A 15,924-nucleotide genomic window follows, 5' to 3' on the forward strand; every position below is an offset into this window, starting at 1 on the left:
CAAATATCGTTTATTTGAATATGAAGGCTCAGATGCTATAAAAGCATATATTTATTGTTTGAGAAATGGTTTTAATAATAAATTTTAACAAAGCGGTTCAAATAACCTTATATAAACTCGTGCAGAGTTGCCAGGAATTGGCTTAGGAACAACTCAATCCTTCGAGCGATCCTGACGACTTTTTTATGGTTCTTAAATTATCAAAAAAGAGAAATATAATTTAACAATTCATTACGATAAAAAATAAAAGATAAATAATGAATCTTACAACAAAGGAAACAAAAAACAAAAAAGTGATTGACGTTTATGAGAAATAATTGTGACCATAAACATTTGATCGAATAATATCAACTTGCTCATCGGTTATCTCTTTTTTGTGGTCTACCCAAGCATCGCGGTGAGTCATCCAGAACGCGCGTAATGTCTCCTTCGCACGTCGTCCCACAGGAGAGCCTTCGCCAGCTTTGCTAAGAGAGACAATCCACACAAGAACACGACCAAGCCAAGGAGCTAAGTCAAATGGATGACTTATGACAGACGCTGAAAGACCTGAAACACCACCGTGCAGCTCGCAAGCTTGTGCTTCGTGTGTGCTGGCCTTTTGCACCTGAGATGACTCAGAATTCGAAGAAGAAGAAGAAGAAGAAGAAGTTGATTGCTTCATTCCCTTCGCATCCTCCTCAATTTTGCTTCCAGCAGCGCTGAGCCACCCAAACTCGTTCACAAGTGCCTGCTCCATCGGCTGCGAGAGGACAGACATGAACAGCAGCATCAGCACGTTCATTGCCTCATCTCTCACTTCGACGCGGCTGTGCTGCAGAAACGCCACCAGCACAGCAACTGCGCTGCCGAGTGTCTCCTTTGTGCTCTGCATGTTCATCACGAGTGTGTTGTACATCACATCCACACACACATCCGCCAGCCGCCACGGAAGATTGCGCGGGTCGATGGGCAGCTCGCAGCAGATGAAGGAAGGAGGACACGGAGACGGAAGGAACTGAGAGGAATTGATGTGCGTTTCTTGATGTGGCTGTGAGGATGATTTATCCTTTTCGTCATTTAGATTGGAAGGATCTGTTTTCCTCTTTCTTTTTTCTTCTTCTTCAGCCACTCGTCCAAAGGCTTTCAGCCATTCAGATACCAAAACGCGTCTCAAATCATACTGAAAGCGCGACTTGGACATCAGAATGCAGAATTTGCGGCCGAGATCGGATAAGTCGTGCTCTTCAAACAGCAAAAGTGAAATGAAGCAGTCGACAATACGCGACTCAAACACTGTTCTCGAAAACGAGATGACATTTCGAGTGGAAAGACGCTGCGAAAAGAACGAAATGGCTGTGAAGAGGAAAGACTTGAACTGCTGGATGCGCGAATCACGGCGTGTTTCAGTCAGAACTGTCGATATTTCAGCTTGGAACAAAGCATCTGCATCGTTTGTGGCATACAGGGATGAAGTGGCAAGCGATGGCAGTGAAGATGGAGAAGGAGCCTGTGAACGTTGGAGAAGGGCAGCAGCCAGTAAATTGCGATTAGGCAAGGAAGAAAGAACAGAAGGAGGGAGTTTTTGAAGAAATGCTTTAAGATCTTTCTCTTTCGATGGTAATTCTGAAGAAGATTGAGATTGAGACAATGAAGAAGAAGACGATGATGAAGAAGTGGAAGAAGGTGATGATTCAGATATTTTCTCCTTCATTTGAGAAATATCAGCAGATGGCTGAGAAGCCAATTGTTCATGCGTTTCATCACTTGCTTTATTGGTATTATCCACATTCATATCAGAACTTGAAGCATTTTGAGATTGTGTTTCATTTGCACTCTCATTTTTCTTTGCTTTTTGGACCAGCTCTTCTTCAACGGCCTCATCATAACCCTTCTTCAGTAGCTGGAATGTGCGGGACAGCCACAAAAGATGATCGTTGCAGTCAACAGAGAAAGCAGGCGATGGAGGGAACGATGGAAGTCCGTGTCCAATTTTGTCGCTTAATTGCTTGATTTCCTTCACTGGCAAGCATTTTATCCAGTTAATACCAGAAGATGAGTCATTTGAAATATCCTCTTTGTTTGATTGTGAAGAAGAAGAAGAAGAAGAAGATTCTATTTGATCAGAAAAAGATCGGTAACGACATCCATCAGATAAGCGAGGAATTGTCCGATACAAATTCATGACGCTTTCAGAAGGAACAAAAGAGCCAAGAGAGAAATACTTGCTGTAGCATTCTAACCCTTCTGAAATTGTTGTTCTTTCATTTGAAGATGCTTCAGCTGATCCTCTTTTGATTGCAGATACGGTGAATTCAATGAAGGAATCTTGCAATTTCTTTTGCTCCTTTCTCATCTCCATCACTTCTGTCATGAAAAACGGAACGCTTTTTGCTGATAGAAGCTCAGATACTTGTCTGTCATCGGCACTTTCATCATTAGCAACTCCGTTGCATCTTTCATTTTCGCACTTTTCATTTTTGCACATCGTATTTTCCTCAGTCATCAACCTCTTTGCAATCGAATGTGGAACCTCATCTGCTTTTGTAGCTGTGCTGTACCAGCCATGCTCCCTCTCAAGCACAAACGACTGAATAATTGAATTGCTCGCTATGGTCGCTGCAGCACCGGCTGTTGATTCCATCAACGAGTCTGAAAAAGGCTGGGTGATGCTTCTAAGCCCACGAATAATTCCCTCAGATGAAAACACGCCAAAAAGAGCAGACAGACAGCATGCATATTTCTGAATGATACGCAGAGGCAGATTTGTTGAATAAGAAGAAGAAGAAGAAGCTGCAGATTGTTTTTGAAGAGATGCAGAAGCTGAAGTTTCAGAATGTGATTCTGTTAAACTTGCTTGTGAAGTCATGTTTGATTTCTGTGCGACTTCTTCTTTTTGATTCATTATGTTTCCTTTTTGATTTTTCAATTTCTCTCTTTCGATAGCAACTTTCTGATAAACTTCAGCCTTTTCTTCCACAGTCAGTTCGTGCTGCTGCATAAGTGGAATCGCAAACAAGTCATAAAGCCATATCAAATATCTGAAGTCATAAAAGTTCCTGATGGATGATATCTCCTGCAAAATGATGTGGAAATTGCCTCCTGCCATTGAAATGGCCTTTTTCAGAATCTCTCCAGTGATCTTCGTCATTTCCACGTAGTCTTCCCATCGAAGAAGCTTTCCTGCTCCAATGACAATGCCCAAAAACGCAGAAACCAACTGAACCGATTCACTCTCGCTCATTTTCTCTGGTGTTACGATTTTTTTAATAGACTCAGCCAGCACGTTAAAGAAGGGCATTCCAAGCAAGCCCAGGCATTTTGTAAGAAAGTCTCGCATATAACTTCGAGTGACTCTGTTTCGCTCATACAGCACCGTCAGAACGGAATCGAGATACTGTGGATTAAGGAAAGAATGTGAAAGAGCTTCGACAAAGTCCTTCTTTGCGTGCACGTGCGACTCATAATCACTCAAAAACTCCAACTCAGTTGAAGTTTCCGAGTTATTCAAAGAAGTCGCAAATGTGTCAATGTTTATTGATGCATTGTGAATAACCTCCGTAAACAAGGGATGCTCTTGATTCAAAATATCGATGTCCGACCACAAATAATCACACTCTCGATATCCTTCCTCGTCATTCCTTAAAAGATATCTTGCTGCCTCTGCTTCTTCGTCTGAAAACAGATCAGTCCTCTCTTTGCTGTCTTTCAGATGCATGGACTCCTTTATTTGATGTACTGCACTTTTACACAGCATCAATTTGCTGGTTGCTAATTTCTTTAGATTAAAGATCCAAATTGTCCCAGCCAACTTTCGTGCGATAAATCGAACACATTTCTTCATCATATGCTGCATTTCTTCTTCGGATGGGAGCGCACTATTGGGATTCAAAGGAGGCTCTTGTGGACATTTTGGAGAAGAAGATGAAGATTTTGCAACATTTTTGCAGCTATTTGGCGACCAAGGAGAAGTCATATTGCTAACTGCGTCAACCAGCAGATCTTCGTTTTCTTCCAATTGAGATAGCAAAAACCGATAAATTCGATCAATATCGCGGAACGCATCTTTCTCATTTTGAACAAATTCTTGTCTCTGTTCATCAGTCATGCTCTGCACTTTCTTTTCCCACTCATTCAGTTTGATGGAGTATTTTGTTAGACTAGTTAAACTAACATTATCCGACCATGTTGCCTGCTGTACAAAGTCAGTGAACCGAATGCAGTTCTCTGCCTCTTCCTGGCTGCGGGGGATGGGCAAATAATCCAAAAGCGAGGAATTGAAGTTCTTCCATCCTTCGGTGCTCAAAAGCACATTCGATTTTGTTGGAAAGAAATAACCGCACTCACTTGCAAGCATGTTCAAAGCCTCGTTTTGCACAGTTGGATTTTTGCTAACAAGAAGCGACAGCAGAACGGGAACAGAATCCTTTGGAAGCGGAAGCGACTTGCTGCTTGCGCGCACAAGCACTCTCATTAGGATGGGCTCCATCTGATGGCGGCAGTTGGGCTTCTCAAGCTCAGACGCAGCAAAGCGGGAGAGCTGAATCAAATCGAGCAAGCTCTTTGCAATCGAAACGACTTGGCTGCAGACGGCACGACGTGCGCTGTCAGAGGGATACGGAGAGACGAGATAGCGAGAAAGATCTCCAGATATTTTCAACTGTTCAACTTTATAATAAGGCTTGATGGCATTTTGCGACAGTGAGGGAGGCTTTGCACGTTGCAGAGTTGTTTGCGAAGAAGGCGATGCTTCGCAATCAGAATCAGAAGGCTGATCCGAATTGACTGCAACAAAGGAAACCTTTGGATTGTACAGGGATTGCATGCATTTCTTGTCTATTTGAGAAGTTGGAGATGGGAGAACAAACGGAGTTTCGAAAAGCTCTATTGGAACAAGGCCCAAAGTGTCGCGCGGGTAAGAAAGCGAAGGAGGAAGAAAAGTGTTCAAGTCCGGCAACTTACTTTCACTCATGTTCTTTAAAATCGTAGGCAGAATCGATTTGCTCGCAAAGAACGACAGCGCAAACTTCCTCACCCGTTCTTCTTTGAAGCCGAACACACAGCCCACGCATTCCAGGAAGATCATCACTTTGTACGGGTCTTCAGAAATCTCATGGTGCACGCCTCGAGTGGACATCACAGCCAGCAGCCGCAGCAGGCGTTTTTCGTCCTGCACGCCCTTCTGGAAGATCCACATGCATCTGTGTGCCATCGCCTTCTGCAGGGCACTCGGCAGAATGTTAAAGCAGCTGCGCGTCCCAATCGAAAAAAGAGAGTTGATGAAGATGTCCACCATATCTGCGGCAGCATATTTGCTGATCAAACAGCGTGCAACATTCCTTTTTCTGAGCAGTTTGTCCCATTTGAAATATGAGATGACTTCTTCTTCCTGCACGGCTTTGGCACGGGAGTTAAACACCTTTGAAAATGGTGCTATGTATCCCTTGATGAACAATCCGTCGCCCTTAGAAGCATCCTCAATGCAGTCTGCCCAGATGTTGCTGAACCGGGAAAATGTTGACATCCGCGGCTGAAGCAGCATCATCTGGTAGAACAAGAACAGCTCCATCAGCTCGTCTGAAGAATCAGGCGCATTCTGCAGCATCCAGCGGGTGACTCTGTGAATTGCCTCGAAAAGATACTCGAACGGAGGAAGGGAATAATTCACTGTCTGAGAATTAAGTGGGTGACCCTCAATGACAGAAGCAGTAGCCGGTGCATAAAGAGCATTCTGATACGCCAAAGAGGGAGAAGGAGAAGGAGAAGGAGAAGATTTTGAAAGAAGAAGAGACGGAGAATGCAAAGAAGACGATGATGTCATTGAGGCAGAGTCATACGAGGAAGATATTGCTGATGTGCTAATCAGCGAAGGCGAAAGTGCATGCAACTGCTTTGTGGAATCTGACTTGTTTAGCATCTCATCAATCACTTGCTGTGTCTTTATGATTGGCAAGTCGGAATCGCAAATAATTCCTTTTTCGATGTTTTCTCCTTCTTTTCCTTTTAAAGTGACAATGTTCATCTCAATTTTCTCCACAAATCCGTCTTCTTTGACAAGAGCATCAGATTCTTTCATGATTGCATCTTCCTCTTCCTTATCAACATATATTCCATCTAAGCTATCATCACAATATTCTTCATCGATTCCATTCAAGTTCAGCAGCTCTGCTCCATCGCCATTATCAGAGCCTCGTTCTCCTGCATTTCCCTGTGCATTGACTCCTCCTCCCCCTTTCCCACTGCCACTCACATTCCCTCCATTTGCAGACATCTGACTCGATTGCAGCATGTCTTCGATCATTGATGAAATGCCTGATTCTTCAATCGCTTTTTCCATCTCGTCGTTATCATCGCCCAATCCAATTGGCGAGTTTTCTCCGATCTGCTTATCGTCCAACCCCAAAAGTGGAGATTGTGATTTGTCGCTGATTCTGCTGCTTCTTATTTTTTCAATTCTTTCTCTTCTCTTCTCTTCTTTCATTTTTCTTGTGATTTCTTCTCTTTCTTCTCGCTGCTTTTTTTCTTCCTCGGTTTCAATAACCCCATTTTCCTCAGCATCTGATTTCATTGATTCAGGAAGTCTGTTGCAGGTGAATCGCTTAAACAGCGGTATTCCAGCCAATATTGTGCTCCTCAAGAAGCAAAGAGTGTATGAAAACTGACTTCTGAATGCAGGCTTCAAGGTACGTGCGACTGTTGAGGTTGATGGAATTTGTGATTGTGCCTGGGAAGAGGAAGGAGAAGCAGAAGAGCTTGCAGAGTGCTCTGTCTGAATTGCTTCGGCTTTTTGCGAAGCTGACGTATTCAGAATTAAAAGGGAAGTCTCGGCAGTTATGCCATTGAGCGTTTCAATGCAGAAGTTTATGACGTGGTTTATTATTTGGCATCCAAGTTGGATTTCGTCTTCCTGAGGCAGATGCCACAGAGTGCTTGGAGAGAAATTCTTTGGAAACTTGTATTTTTTCACGAGCAATGGTGAAATATCACTTTCTTCTTCGTCCATCTGCTGTTTGTCTCCACATTTCTTATCTCTATTGGCTTTGTCTTCTTCTTCAACGACTTCTTCATCTTCTTCCCAATCAATTTTTCTTTCTTTCTCCTCATCCCAATTGGCTAATCGTTCCATTGAAAGTAACTCTTGTTTCACTCGAGGCATTGCAGAGTATCTAACATTCCATAAGAGATAATGAAATGCGCCAAATGAAGGATTATTAAACAGCGTTGAAGGATGTGACATAATCTCCATTGGATAGGCTCGTATGAGCGTGATAATTATCTGAAATCAAATTATCAGCGCATTTCAAAACCAAATATTTGAAAATTTTACAAAAAAAAGTGATAAAAATACAAAATTGTAAGCTTTTGAAAGAGAATAAATTCAAACATTTTGAAGAAGTAAGCTTCCGATATGAACTGATTTCTTTGGGAGCGATGGATGAGTGAATGCCAAAGATAAAGTGACAAGTGAAGGAAACATGTCCATGCAACAGCGCCCACTTTGCTTGATTATCTGTACATTTGAATGAAATTAATAAGAAATCAAATAGAATAATCAAAGTTATTTGAGGGGGAAAAAATAGATGCACAAAACAAAAACAATATGAAAATAATAAAGTTCAAAGAAGAAATTATCAACAAAAAAAAATTTGTGCTGCAACATGAAACAAAAACATACCACTGCCATCATATAAACTTGTCTTCTAAACAGGTTCACTCCTTCTTTTCGCACATCTTCAATGACAGATTCCCTCAAATCTTCAACAGGGCGGATCATCCATCTTTGTGAACTTTTCTCATTTTGCTCATTCTTTTCCTTTGAGGTGCTTGTCTCGGCATTTCTCTCTCTCAACAGTCGACTCTTCTCTTTCATCTCTTTCCTATCCTTCTCAGCCTCATCCTTCATCAATGGCCACCACCCGTTCCTTCTCCACTTCTTCAGCAGCCATTCGTCCAGCACACGCCTCGCCCCGATGCTGAGGCTCAGTGCAGACAAAAGACTGGCCAAAAGCGGGAGAGCAATGGTCTGTGCGTTCGATTCGATCACATCTGTCACCTGCTCCATCAGCATCGCGTGCTTCGAGGGCGGCAGCTGCTGGAAAAACAGAAACAGCACTGTGATCAGGCGCTTCACTACATATTGGCTTGAAACGGAAGTGTTGAAGAAATCTTGATCAGATGAAGCAGACGAGGCAGAGGAGGTTGTGTCAGCATTATACGAGGTAACATACATAAGCAATGCAGATAAAAGTTCTGAGATCATTGAAGGAAACAGAGAAGTCAGTCTTTTTAGTTCATCGGCAATCAAAGGTGTAACTGTTGGGAGACGATCGGGTGACAGCTTGGCAATTGACGATTTTTTGCTTTCCATCAATTGCTCTTCTGCAGATTCTGCGTCAATAAGCGGAATCTTTGACAAGAAGAAGACAATAATGTCAAGTGAAATGTTTGTGTTTGTTTCGTTGTTCGCGTCAATCAACTCCACAGCCTTTGACCAGCTTTGATACAGAAACTCAACTGAGTTTCGCACATAAGAGCAGTCTTCATCAACATATCTTCTTTTCGATTTCCTTGAGTCATATTCCTCGTTTTCATCTTTGCCTTCTTTGGAGTTTCTTTTCCTTTCTTCTTCTTCCTCCTTCTCAATTTTTTTCAGCTGCCCAAAGATTGGAGGCACCACCGCCCGAATCACTGCAAGTGCATCCGCTGTCTGCTTTTCTGTGGCAGCAGCGGGGAAGTCCATAATGCCAGAGTCCAACAGAAATCGAAGTGTGGCCAGCGGGTCGAGCTCTGCCGCGTAGCCAAACACAGAAGCAGCCTGAACCGAAAGGTCGAGGCTCTTGCTGAAGCTCAGCTTGAACAGCAGAGGGAAAATGGGCTTCAAGAGAGATGAAAGACACTGCTTCCCCAAACACCGGCGGGGAGGAATGACATTTTTTTTCACGAAGACAATCTCTGATTTATTTGTTGAGAGGTCTTGTGAATCCTTCTTGTCTCCTTCTGTTGCATCGCTCTTGGTTTTTCTTCTCTTTCTCACTGTCCACACTGCTTGTTCATCCGCAATTCGAGACAGAAGCTTACAGATGAAGCATGCAATGAATGACAATGCAATTGAGGAGGAAGAGAGCATAGGCGTCTGAGGATCGCAGCTCGATGCGATAATGTTGCAGAAATGTGATAGCCACTCAAGCCCAGCTCTATTCAACATTTTTGTGTTTGCATCCAATGAAGTGATGTCTGAAGAAGAAGAAGAAGATACCTCAACAGATTCAGAAATATCTGTAGAAGAAGATGAAGAAGGTGAAAAGTCAGTAACTTCGGATTCTTTGTAGAATCCCTTTTTGTAGTCATCCACTTCATCGAAAGCGATGGATTCACTTATTTCAAGTTGATATTCTTTCCTGTCTTTATCAGTCGCAAAGCCATCCTCCATTATCACGGCAGCTGAACTACCTGCCTTCTTCTTACGCTTCGGAATGGCAATAAATTCGCCTCTTCTTCTTCTACATTCTTCTCGCTCCCATTTGATGCTTTCTTCTTCTATTCCTTCTCCAAAAACCGAAGCAAGAAATTCGCCAGTGCGCGCAATAACTCCCCGAAAAGAATTAATGTTGAATGCCTTTGATTTTCCTTTTTTCCCTTTTTTCCCCTTCTTTTCAGGAAGGCCAACGAGCTTTCTGAAGCCTCCGGATTTATCGTCGCGCTTAGTAAGTTCTGCCCACGAACGGACAGCTGCTCGCATAATGCTGTCAAACACAGATCGGCGCCACACAAGATGCCCATAAATAGTTGCAAGACTAAATTGCAAAAGTGCAGAAATGGCAATTTCTGGTATGTGAACTTTTATATTTTTGAAGATAATTATTAAAAAATATATATATATATATATTAGGAATATTCGAAAATGTGAAATAAGATTAAGAACAAAAGAATAACAAGAAAAAGGCAAACACAAATAATCAAAATAAAACAGATGCTCGTTCGAGAATTTGCACAATGACATTGATCGACTTTGAATTGGATACTTGGATAAATAATTATAGATTTTTGAAATATCTATCACTGTATAAGAATGGACTTCAGAATTAAATATTTCATGCATCAAATCTTCGAAAAACGTTGGAACGTTTCTTTTTATTTAATTCAAATTTACAAAGAAATTGCACAAGAATAAATAAATATTTGCCTCAAAATAATTTCTTAAAACCTAACGATATATTGTTCAACAAAAAGCATATTTTCTAATAAGCTATGAACTCTGTGGGAAAATTAAATCAGAAATGTGAAATAATATAATAATAATTTTAAATTTGACAATACCTACTGTCTGAAGATTGTGAGCTTTTTCTTGCAACTGACATTAATTCACCAAAAAATAGATTCCAAGGTGCAATACATTTAAGTGTTCCGTTTGTATTTCTCAAATAAAGAAAATTCAAGACGGTTTAAAAAAAAATAATAAAAATTAATTATTTTGATAATAAAAATTAAAAAGTTATAAACGAACGCTAATACTGCAAGAATGTATGTAAGCAATAAATCTTTTTGAACAATGCTTTCCGTAGAGACGAAATTATCCATTAAAAGAGAAAATAATTCCTCTGCTTCCTCAACTGAAAGTCGAATTTTGACTGATGATAAACTGAAGTAAATATGAAGTGGCTTTAGATATTTCAAATCTTTCGATAGCAGCGTTCTTGCCAAACAGTCTTTCAAATGCGCCTTAATATCATTCCAATTGTTCACTGGGCGAATTGAACATGGAATATAGTCCATCTTACAACAATTCTCCATTTGTGATTTTATTGTGGGCATGAGAAATTTTTCGAATTTTTAACTTGTATTTTTGTGAAAATAAAACGATTAAAGCATATTTGCCATCTCCTTTTTCCATTCATAATCACACCCTTCATAAAATATTAATTAATTTTATTTGAAGAATTTGCCAAATTCGCAACTGTAAACCGTAATGTACGAAAAGAATCCATATATTCTGTATCAAAGGAGCTTTGAATTGTTGTGTGTTTCGAATGTTTTTGTCTTTAAATAGAAAGTTATTTTGATCATGTCATTAATCGAATCAAGCAGGATCGATGTCGATTCCGCAAACATTCGAGCAAGTTCCTCTTTCAAATCAGCAACCTCCTGCTCCAGAGGATGATGAGATTACTGCAGCTTTTCCAAAAGTTGAGAAAACGGAGTTTTGCTCGATATGTCAACTCACTGATGAAGGATGGTTTTTGCAGACGCCTTGCGGGCATTATTTCCATCACCTATGGTTTTCTAATAATAATTTTTTTCAGAATTATTTAATTTACTCATCCATTATTGTTCACATAAAATTTTGAAAATCTACTCAGTTTTCTTCAATGGCTTCATTTCGATAAAAGATCATGGTATTTTACTATTACACTCAAATTTTTAGTTATCTTTTATTCTTTTTTTATATTTTTAAAGTCCGAATTGCAAAGCAACGTTTGAGCTTGGACCTGCAACTTCAAAGCTTTGGTCAGTAAGAAATGTTGCATATTCATGCCTACCAACCCCGGACGGAATGAGAATTCGAGCGACTGGGTGGTACAACATCCAGCTTCACATAGAACCTCCTCCCCACATTCTGTTGAAGAAAGTGAAGTACGTATTTCATCCCGCCTTTAACATTTCAAAATTAGAAATGACGAAAGAGCCATTTGATCTTCTTGTGAAATTGTGTTCTTCAAATGTGATTGTCCTTATTGAAGCGACGTTCGAGGATAAAAAGATCACCAACAAAGTCAATAACAACGTTTTCACCATTGCACATAGATTAGAAAAAGAAGTGTGCACAAGGAATTACTTTTGCGGAGAATACAATGGATTGAGTGTTGATGACGTTGAAAATGATGAAGCAATTAAAAAGGTTTGAGATTTGATGAGTGAATATTTTTTTCAAAATAAAAAATTTGAATATTTTTCTGTTTATTAATTACCCCAAATTTCCTTTTGTGCTTGAAATGAATCACTTGAAACTCCTGCGTCTTTTTCTTTAAAGAATATAGACGTTACACATTTCTTCACAGATTTACTATCACTTTACCGTCGTCCAATCGATTACTATGCATCTCCGAAAATAAATTCTGACCAATCAAACCAAGACGGTCAGCAAGCAAATGCATCTATCAGCACATCAAACACATCAACAAGTTCTTCTTCTCCATCACCTCCAATCTCTCCTGCCTCATCGCCTGCAACAGCCTCAGCAACATCTTCGAACGCCTCTTCTCCTTCCAATGCCATTTCTTTTAATGATTGTATAAATCCTTTGCAACATCAAACTCATCCACAAACCTCGACACCCACAGCTATTTCACCTTTAATCACTTCGTCAGCTTCTAGCTCATCGTCTAGTGGATCTGCAGCTTCTGCTGAATCACCTTCGTCTTCCCATCTTTCTTTACTCACATCATCGCTGTCTTCTTCTTCCTCTTCGTCAATGAATTCATTTAATTCATCAGTTGGAAATGGATTGTTTAATACTTCTGATTTTCTTGGTTCTCCTTCAATTGAAAGTTCAGTATCTCCCAACTCCATTTCAATATCTTCATTGGAAGCTTCGCACTCTTCCTCATCATCATCTTCTTCTTCTTCTTCTTCTTCTTCTTCTTCTTCCTCTGCTTTTTCTTCCATTTCAATGATATCTGCTTCGAATGATGAATTTTACACTTCAGATACTAGCAGAATTCAAAATGATTCTTCAGCAATGCCTTCGAGCACAAATGCAAGCTTTTCAGCTTTATCTTCATCGCCGGAGCCATTCCGCCATTCTCACAGTCATTCTAATTATCAATCTCATAGTCATTCTCATTCTCATTTGCACGCCCCAATCTCCCCCGCTGTGCCACCATCGCCGTTTTTTGGCTACTCTCCGTTTGGCCCCATGAACACCTTTCCGCACTCACATCCTCTTTCTCAGTACGATCTGAGAGGAGTCAATGTGGAGGACGAAGAAGTGATGAATGTGCTGTCTGCGGTGGTGGCATCAGACAGAAAAGAAGAGATGATCAGAAGGATGGCAGATGAAAGCAGAAACACTCACGTTTCTGAGCATCAAAATGAAGAAGAAGATGATGATGAAGCAGGAGATGAAGACATGGAAGTGGATGAAAGCCATATGGATTCTCAAATTGAGCCGAGTATGATGGATGAGCGAACAGAGCAAGGAGAACAAGAAGAGCAGGAAGAACAGAGCGAACAAAGAGAAAGGAGCTTGCTGCACAGTGAAAGTGAGTCAAGAACTGCTGACATTGGAACAATGGATGAAGATAGTCCTGCAAATTCACCTCAGATTGACCTCAATTTAATCGAAGACAGAAAGGAGAAAGAAGGAAGGAGATGTTCCAGAAAGAATGAAAAATGCCAAGGAAGCAGGAAAAAGGTGAAAATAGATGGTGAAGCAGAAAGGAGGGAGAAAGAGAAGAGAAGAGAAGAACGGATTCGAAACGGTGGAATGGATCTTGACGAAGAGGAAGAAGAGTCAGAAAAGGAGGAAAGCGAAAAAGACGGACCGAAAGATGATGATAACATCGAAGAAGAAAAAGAAAACAACGAAAATTCTTCTCAATCTTATCCCCAGAACAGGAAGATTCCAAGGCGCAGAACAAGAGCAGGAACAGAAATATGCTCTTCAGAAGGTCGGGCGAATAACCCACAAGCTAGTCGCTGTAGAAACAGGAAGCGTCAGACGTGCCATCCGCGGCAGAGGCGTGTGCAGACAGAGCACGAGGCAGACGGCTCCAACGAAGAAGGGTGTCTCACAGGTGACACAGACACCGTGCTTGGCAGAGGAAATGCTTGGAGAAGGCGCGTGGGTGGACGCAGCTATCGCACACGAAGATCGGCGAGAAAGCATTCTCAAAGACAGGAAGAAGAGGAGTCAGAGAAAAGCATCGAAGGGGAAGATGGCACAAATGAAGAAGGTGATCGAATTTCTGTGAAAAGCAAAAGCGGAAGTGGTAGAGGACGGAACAGTTGCTCAGATGATGCTGATTGGAATAAGCACGAGCCACGTTCGATGTTGGGCCTGAAGATGCAGTCTGAACAGTCTTATTCGTCTTCTCCATCATCCTCTTTGACTTCATCTTCCTTTATGAATCCGCTTTCTCCTACACAGCCAAATCCTTTATCAAGCTTGCATAATCCCATCAGCGTTTCGTCTTCATTTTCATCATCATCATCTTCTTCTTCTTCTTCTTTTGAGATCTCGTTTTCTCCCTCAACATCGCCTTCGATGTATCCGTCCTCAACACTTGGAATGCAGCATTGCCCTCCAACAAACTCATCTTTCCAGTCATCTCATCCCTTTTCCCCGTTGTTGACTCCGCCGAATATGTCTTCTCTTCCTGCCACTCCAATCGCCTTGTCTCCTCCACTGCCTCCTGCTTCTCTTCCTCACTTGAGTCGTTTGGGCGCATCGACTTTATCTTCTCACGTGCAAAGAGAGAACATTTCTTTTCCTGCAGTAAGTTCAAATTTATCTGCACCACAGCCTGTCCCACCTCCTTCTCCTTCTCTTTCTCTTTCTCTTTCTCTTTCTTCTCCGCTTTCCTGCGTTTCTTCATCGCCTTTGTCAGCCTCAGCCTCAGCATCAGCATCAGCATCAACTGCTTCTCTTTCATCGCCTATTTGTTCCTCTTCTTTGGCCATCTCCTCGTCTCTTTCATCGCATCGTTCGCATCAGTCACCCGGTTTAAGTGAAACAGAACAATACAACGAGCAAAATTCTGCTTCGCCTGCTCAGCTGCATATTTGCAATGTTTCTCCATCTTACCACTTGCATTCTGTTAATTGCAGCCCCTTTTCTGATGTTTCTTCTTCACCTCAGACTCATCTTTCGCCAATTACGCCATCATCGTCTTCTCCTGCATCAAACTCGTTTTCTGTGTCAATTCAAATGAACAGACCATTTTCTTCATTCATCCAACCTCAGACAGCTTGCGACTTGCCATCTTTCACATCCAATCCGTCGCCGTCGCCTGCGAATCCGTCTCCTTCGCCGTCGCCATCGACATCGCTGTCTTCTGTGCATAACTGCTCTCCATTTTCGGCATCTGCTCATTCTGTTTCCCCAACTTCTTCTTCCACCACTTTCTGTACTGGAAGTTCGCCCAATTCCACTTTTCTGTTGAACGAATCATTGCAACAGATGCAATCTTCATCTGTTTTTTCTTCTTCTGCTTCTTTTGCTGCTGCTTCTAATCCATTTCGGCCTTCTTCTCCTGTTTCTCAGCGCGCTTTTCCGTTTGGTCCAATTACACCAGACAAACAGTTGGAACCCCAGCAAGCTTGCCTTCCTGCTTCGCAGCGACAAGCCCTCAATTCTTCCTCTCCTTCATCTTCTTCATCTCCAAATTCATCAACGTCTGAATCAATTACAAACAACATTGATCCTCATTCGTTTCTTTTTCATATGAATTCATAAATCTTTTTTGTTTCCAATCCTAAATGCTTTTATAAAATATGTTTTCTATCTTATTTTTATGGATTTTGAATAATTGTGTGGAGAGAAGTGATGCTTTGTAATTTTTCAAGATTTTCAGTTTCCTTCATTTTGTGAAGTTTGATCTTTATTCATGAACTCATTTTCATTTTTTGTTTGCTGTTTATTTTTTCTGGAAATACCTTTTAAAAAACCAATTTGAATCACTTCGCTTTTTTGCAATATTTTTTAATTTGATTCCATTCCATTTTGTACATTTATTTTATTTTGTCATTTTTTGCAAAGTTGTTCTATGAATTGGAAAAAAAACAAACCACAAATATGCTAAGCTGTTTTTAAAAAATGTGAAATTTTTCTGATGAAAAATGTTTGAAAATTTCAAGAATGAACAATAAAAACTCGTTCAGTTCACCAAAAATGGATTGGTTATTTTTTTCAGATGATTTTTTTAATGTTACCCTTTATAATATTTT

General features: G+C 40.9%; 2 protein-coding genes across 2 annotated transcripts; one reads left to right on the forward strand and one right to left on the reverse strand.

Moving 5' to 3' along the window:
• Window positions 1-112: 112 nt before the first annotated feature.
• MONOS_896 (putative protein of unknown function (DUF3437)) lies at window positions 113-10,783 on the reverse strand. The gene is made up of 7 exons (XM_067879413.1): window positions 10,484-10,783; window positions 10,297-10,395; window positions 10,184-10,234; window positions 9,928-10,106; window positions 7,655-9,816; window positions 7,364-7,489; window positions 113-7,255 (listed from the first exon to the last, which is right to left on the reverse strand). The coding sequence occupies exons 1-7, from the start codon at window positions 10,768-10,770 to the stop codon at window positions 305-307; spliced, it is 9,855 nt and encodes a 3,284-aa protein (XP_067728603.1). The 5' UTR covers window positions 10,771-10,783; the 3' UTR covers window positions 113-304.
• Window positions 10,784-10,955: 172 nt separating this feature from the next.
• MONOS_895 (putative Ribonuclease) lies at window positions 10,956-15,771 on the forward strand. The gene is made up of 5 exons (XM_067879402.1): window positions 10,956-10,995; window positions 11,065-11,254; window positions 11,337-11,372; window positions 11,434-11,875; window positions 12,008-15,771. The coding sequence occupies exons 2-5, from the start codon at window positions 11,070-11,072 to the stop codon at window positions 15,431-15,433; spliced, it is 4,089 nt and encodes a 1,362-aa protein (XP_067728604.1). The 5' UTR covers window positions 10,956-10,995; window positions 11,065-11,069; the 3' UTR covers window positions 15,434-15,771.
• Window positions 15,772-15,924: the final 153 nt, after the last annotated feature.

This window comes from Monocercomonoides exilis, assembly GCF_001643675.1.
Source record: "Monocercomonoides exilis strain PA203 chromosome Unknown scaffold19-1596985, whole genome shotgun sequence".
Lineage (NCBI taxonomy): Eukaryota > Preaxostyla > Oxymonadida > Polymastigidae > Monocercomonoides > Monocercomonoides exilis.

What these genes read in the sequence shown, in the direction of transcription:
- MONOS_895 (XM_067879402.1), top strand. Translation starts at nt 11,070, where the DNA reads ATGTCGATTCCGCAAACATTCGAGCAAGTTCCTCTTTCAAATCAGCAA. An exon ending in CATTATTTCCATCACCTATG is followed by an intron (nt 11,255 to 11,336) that starts GTTTTCTAATAA and finishes AAATCTACTCAG; the next exon opens with TTTTCTTCAATGGCTTCATT. An exon ending in ATGATGAAGCAATTAAAAAG is followed by an intron (nt 11,876 to 12,007) that starts GTTTGAGATTTG and finishes TTTTCTTTAAAG; the next exon opens with AATATAGACGTTACACATTT.
- MONOS_896 (XM_067879413.1), bottom strand. Translation starts at nt 10,770, where the DNA reads ATGGAGAATTGTTGTAAGATGGACTATATTCCATGTTCAATTCGCCCA. An exon ending in TCACAATCTTCAGACAGTAG is followed by an intron (nt 10,235 to 10,296) that starts GTATTGTCAAAT and finishes ATTTTCCCACAG; the next exon opens with AGTTCATAGCTTATTAGAAA. An exon ending in GAAGCTTACTTCTTCAAAAT is followed by an intron (nt 7,256 to 7,363) that starts GTTTGAATTTAT and finishes ATTTGATTTCAG; the next exon opens with ATAATTATCACGCTCATACG.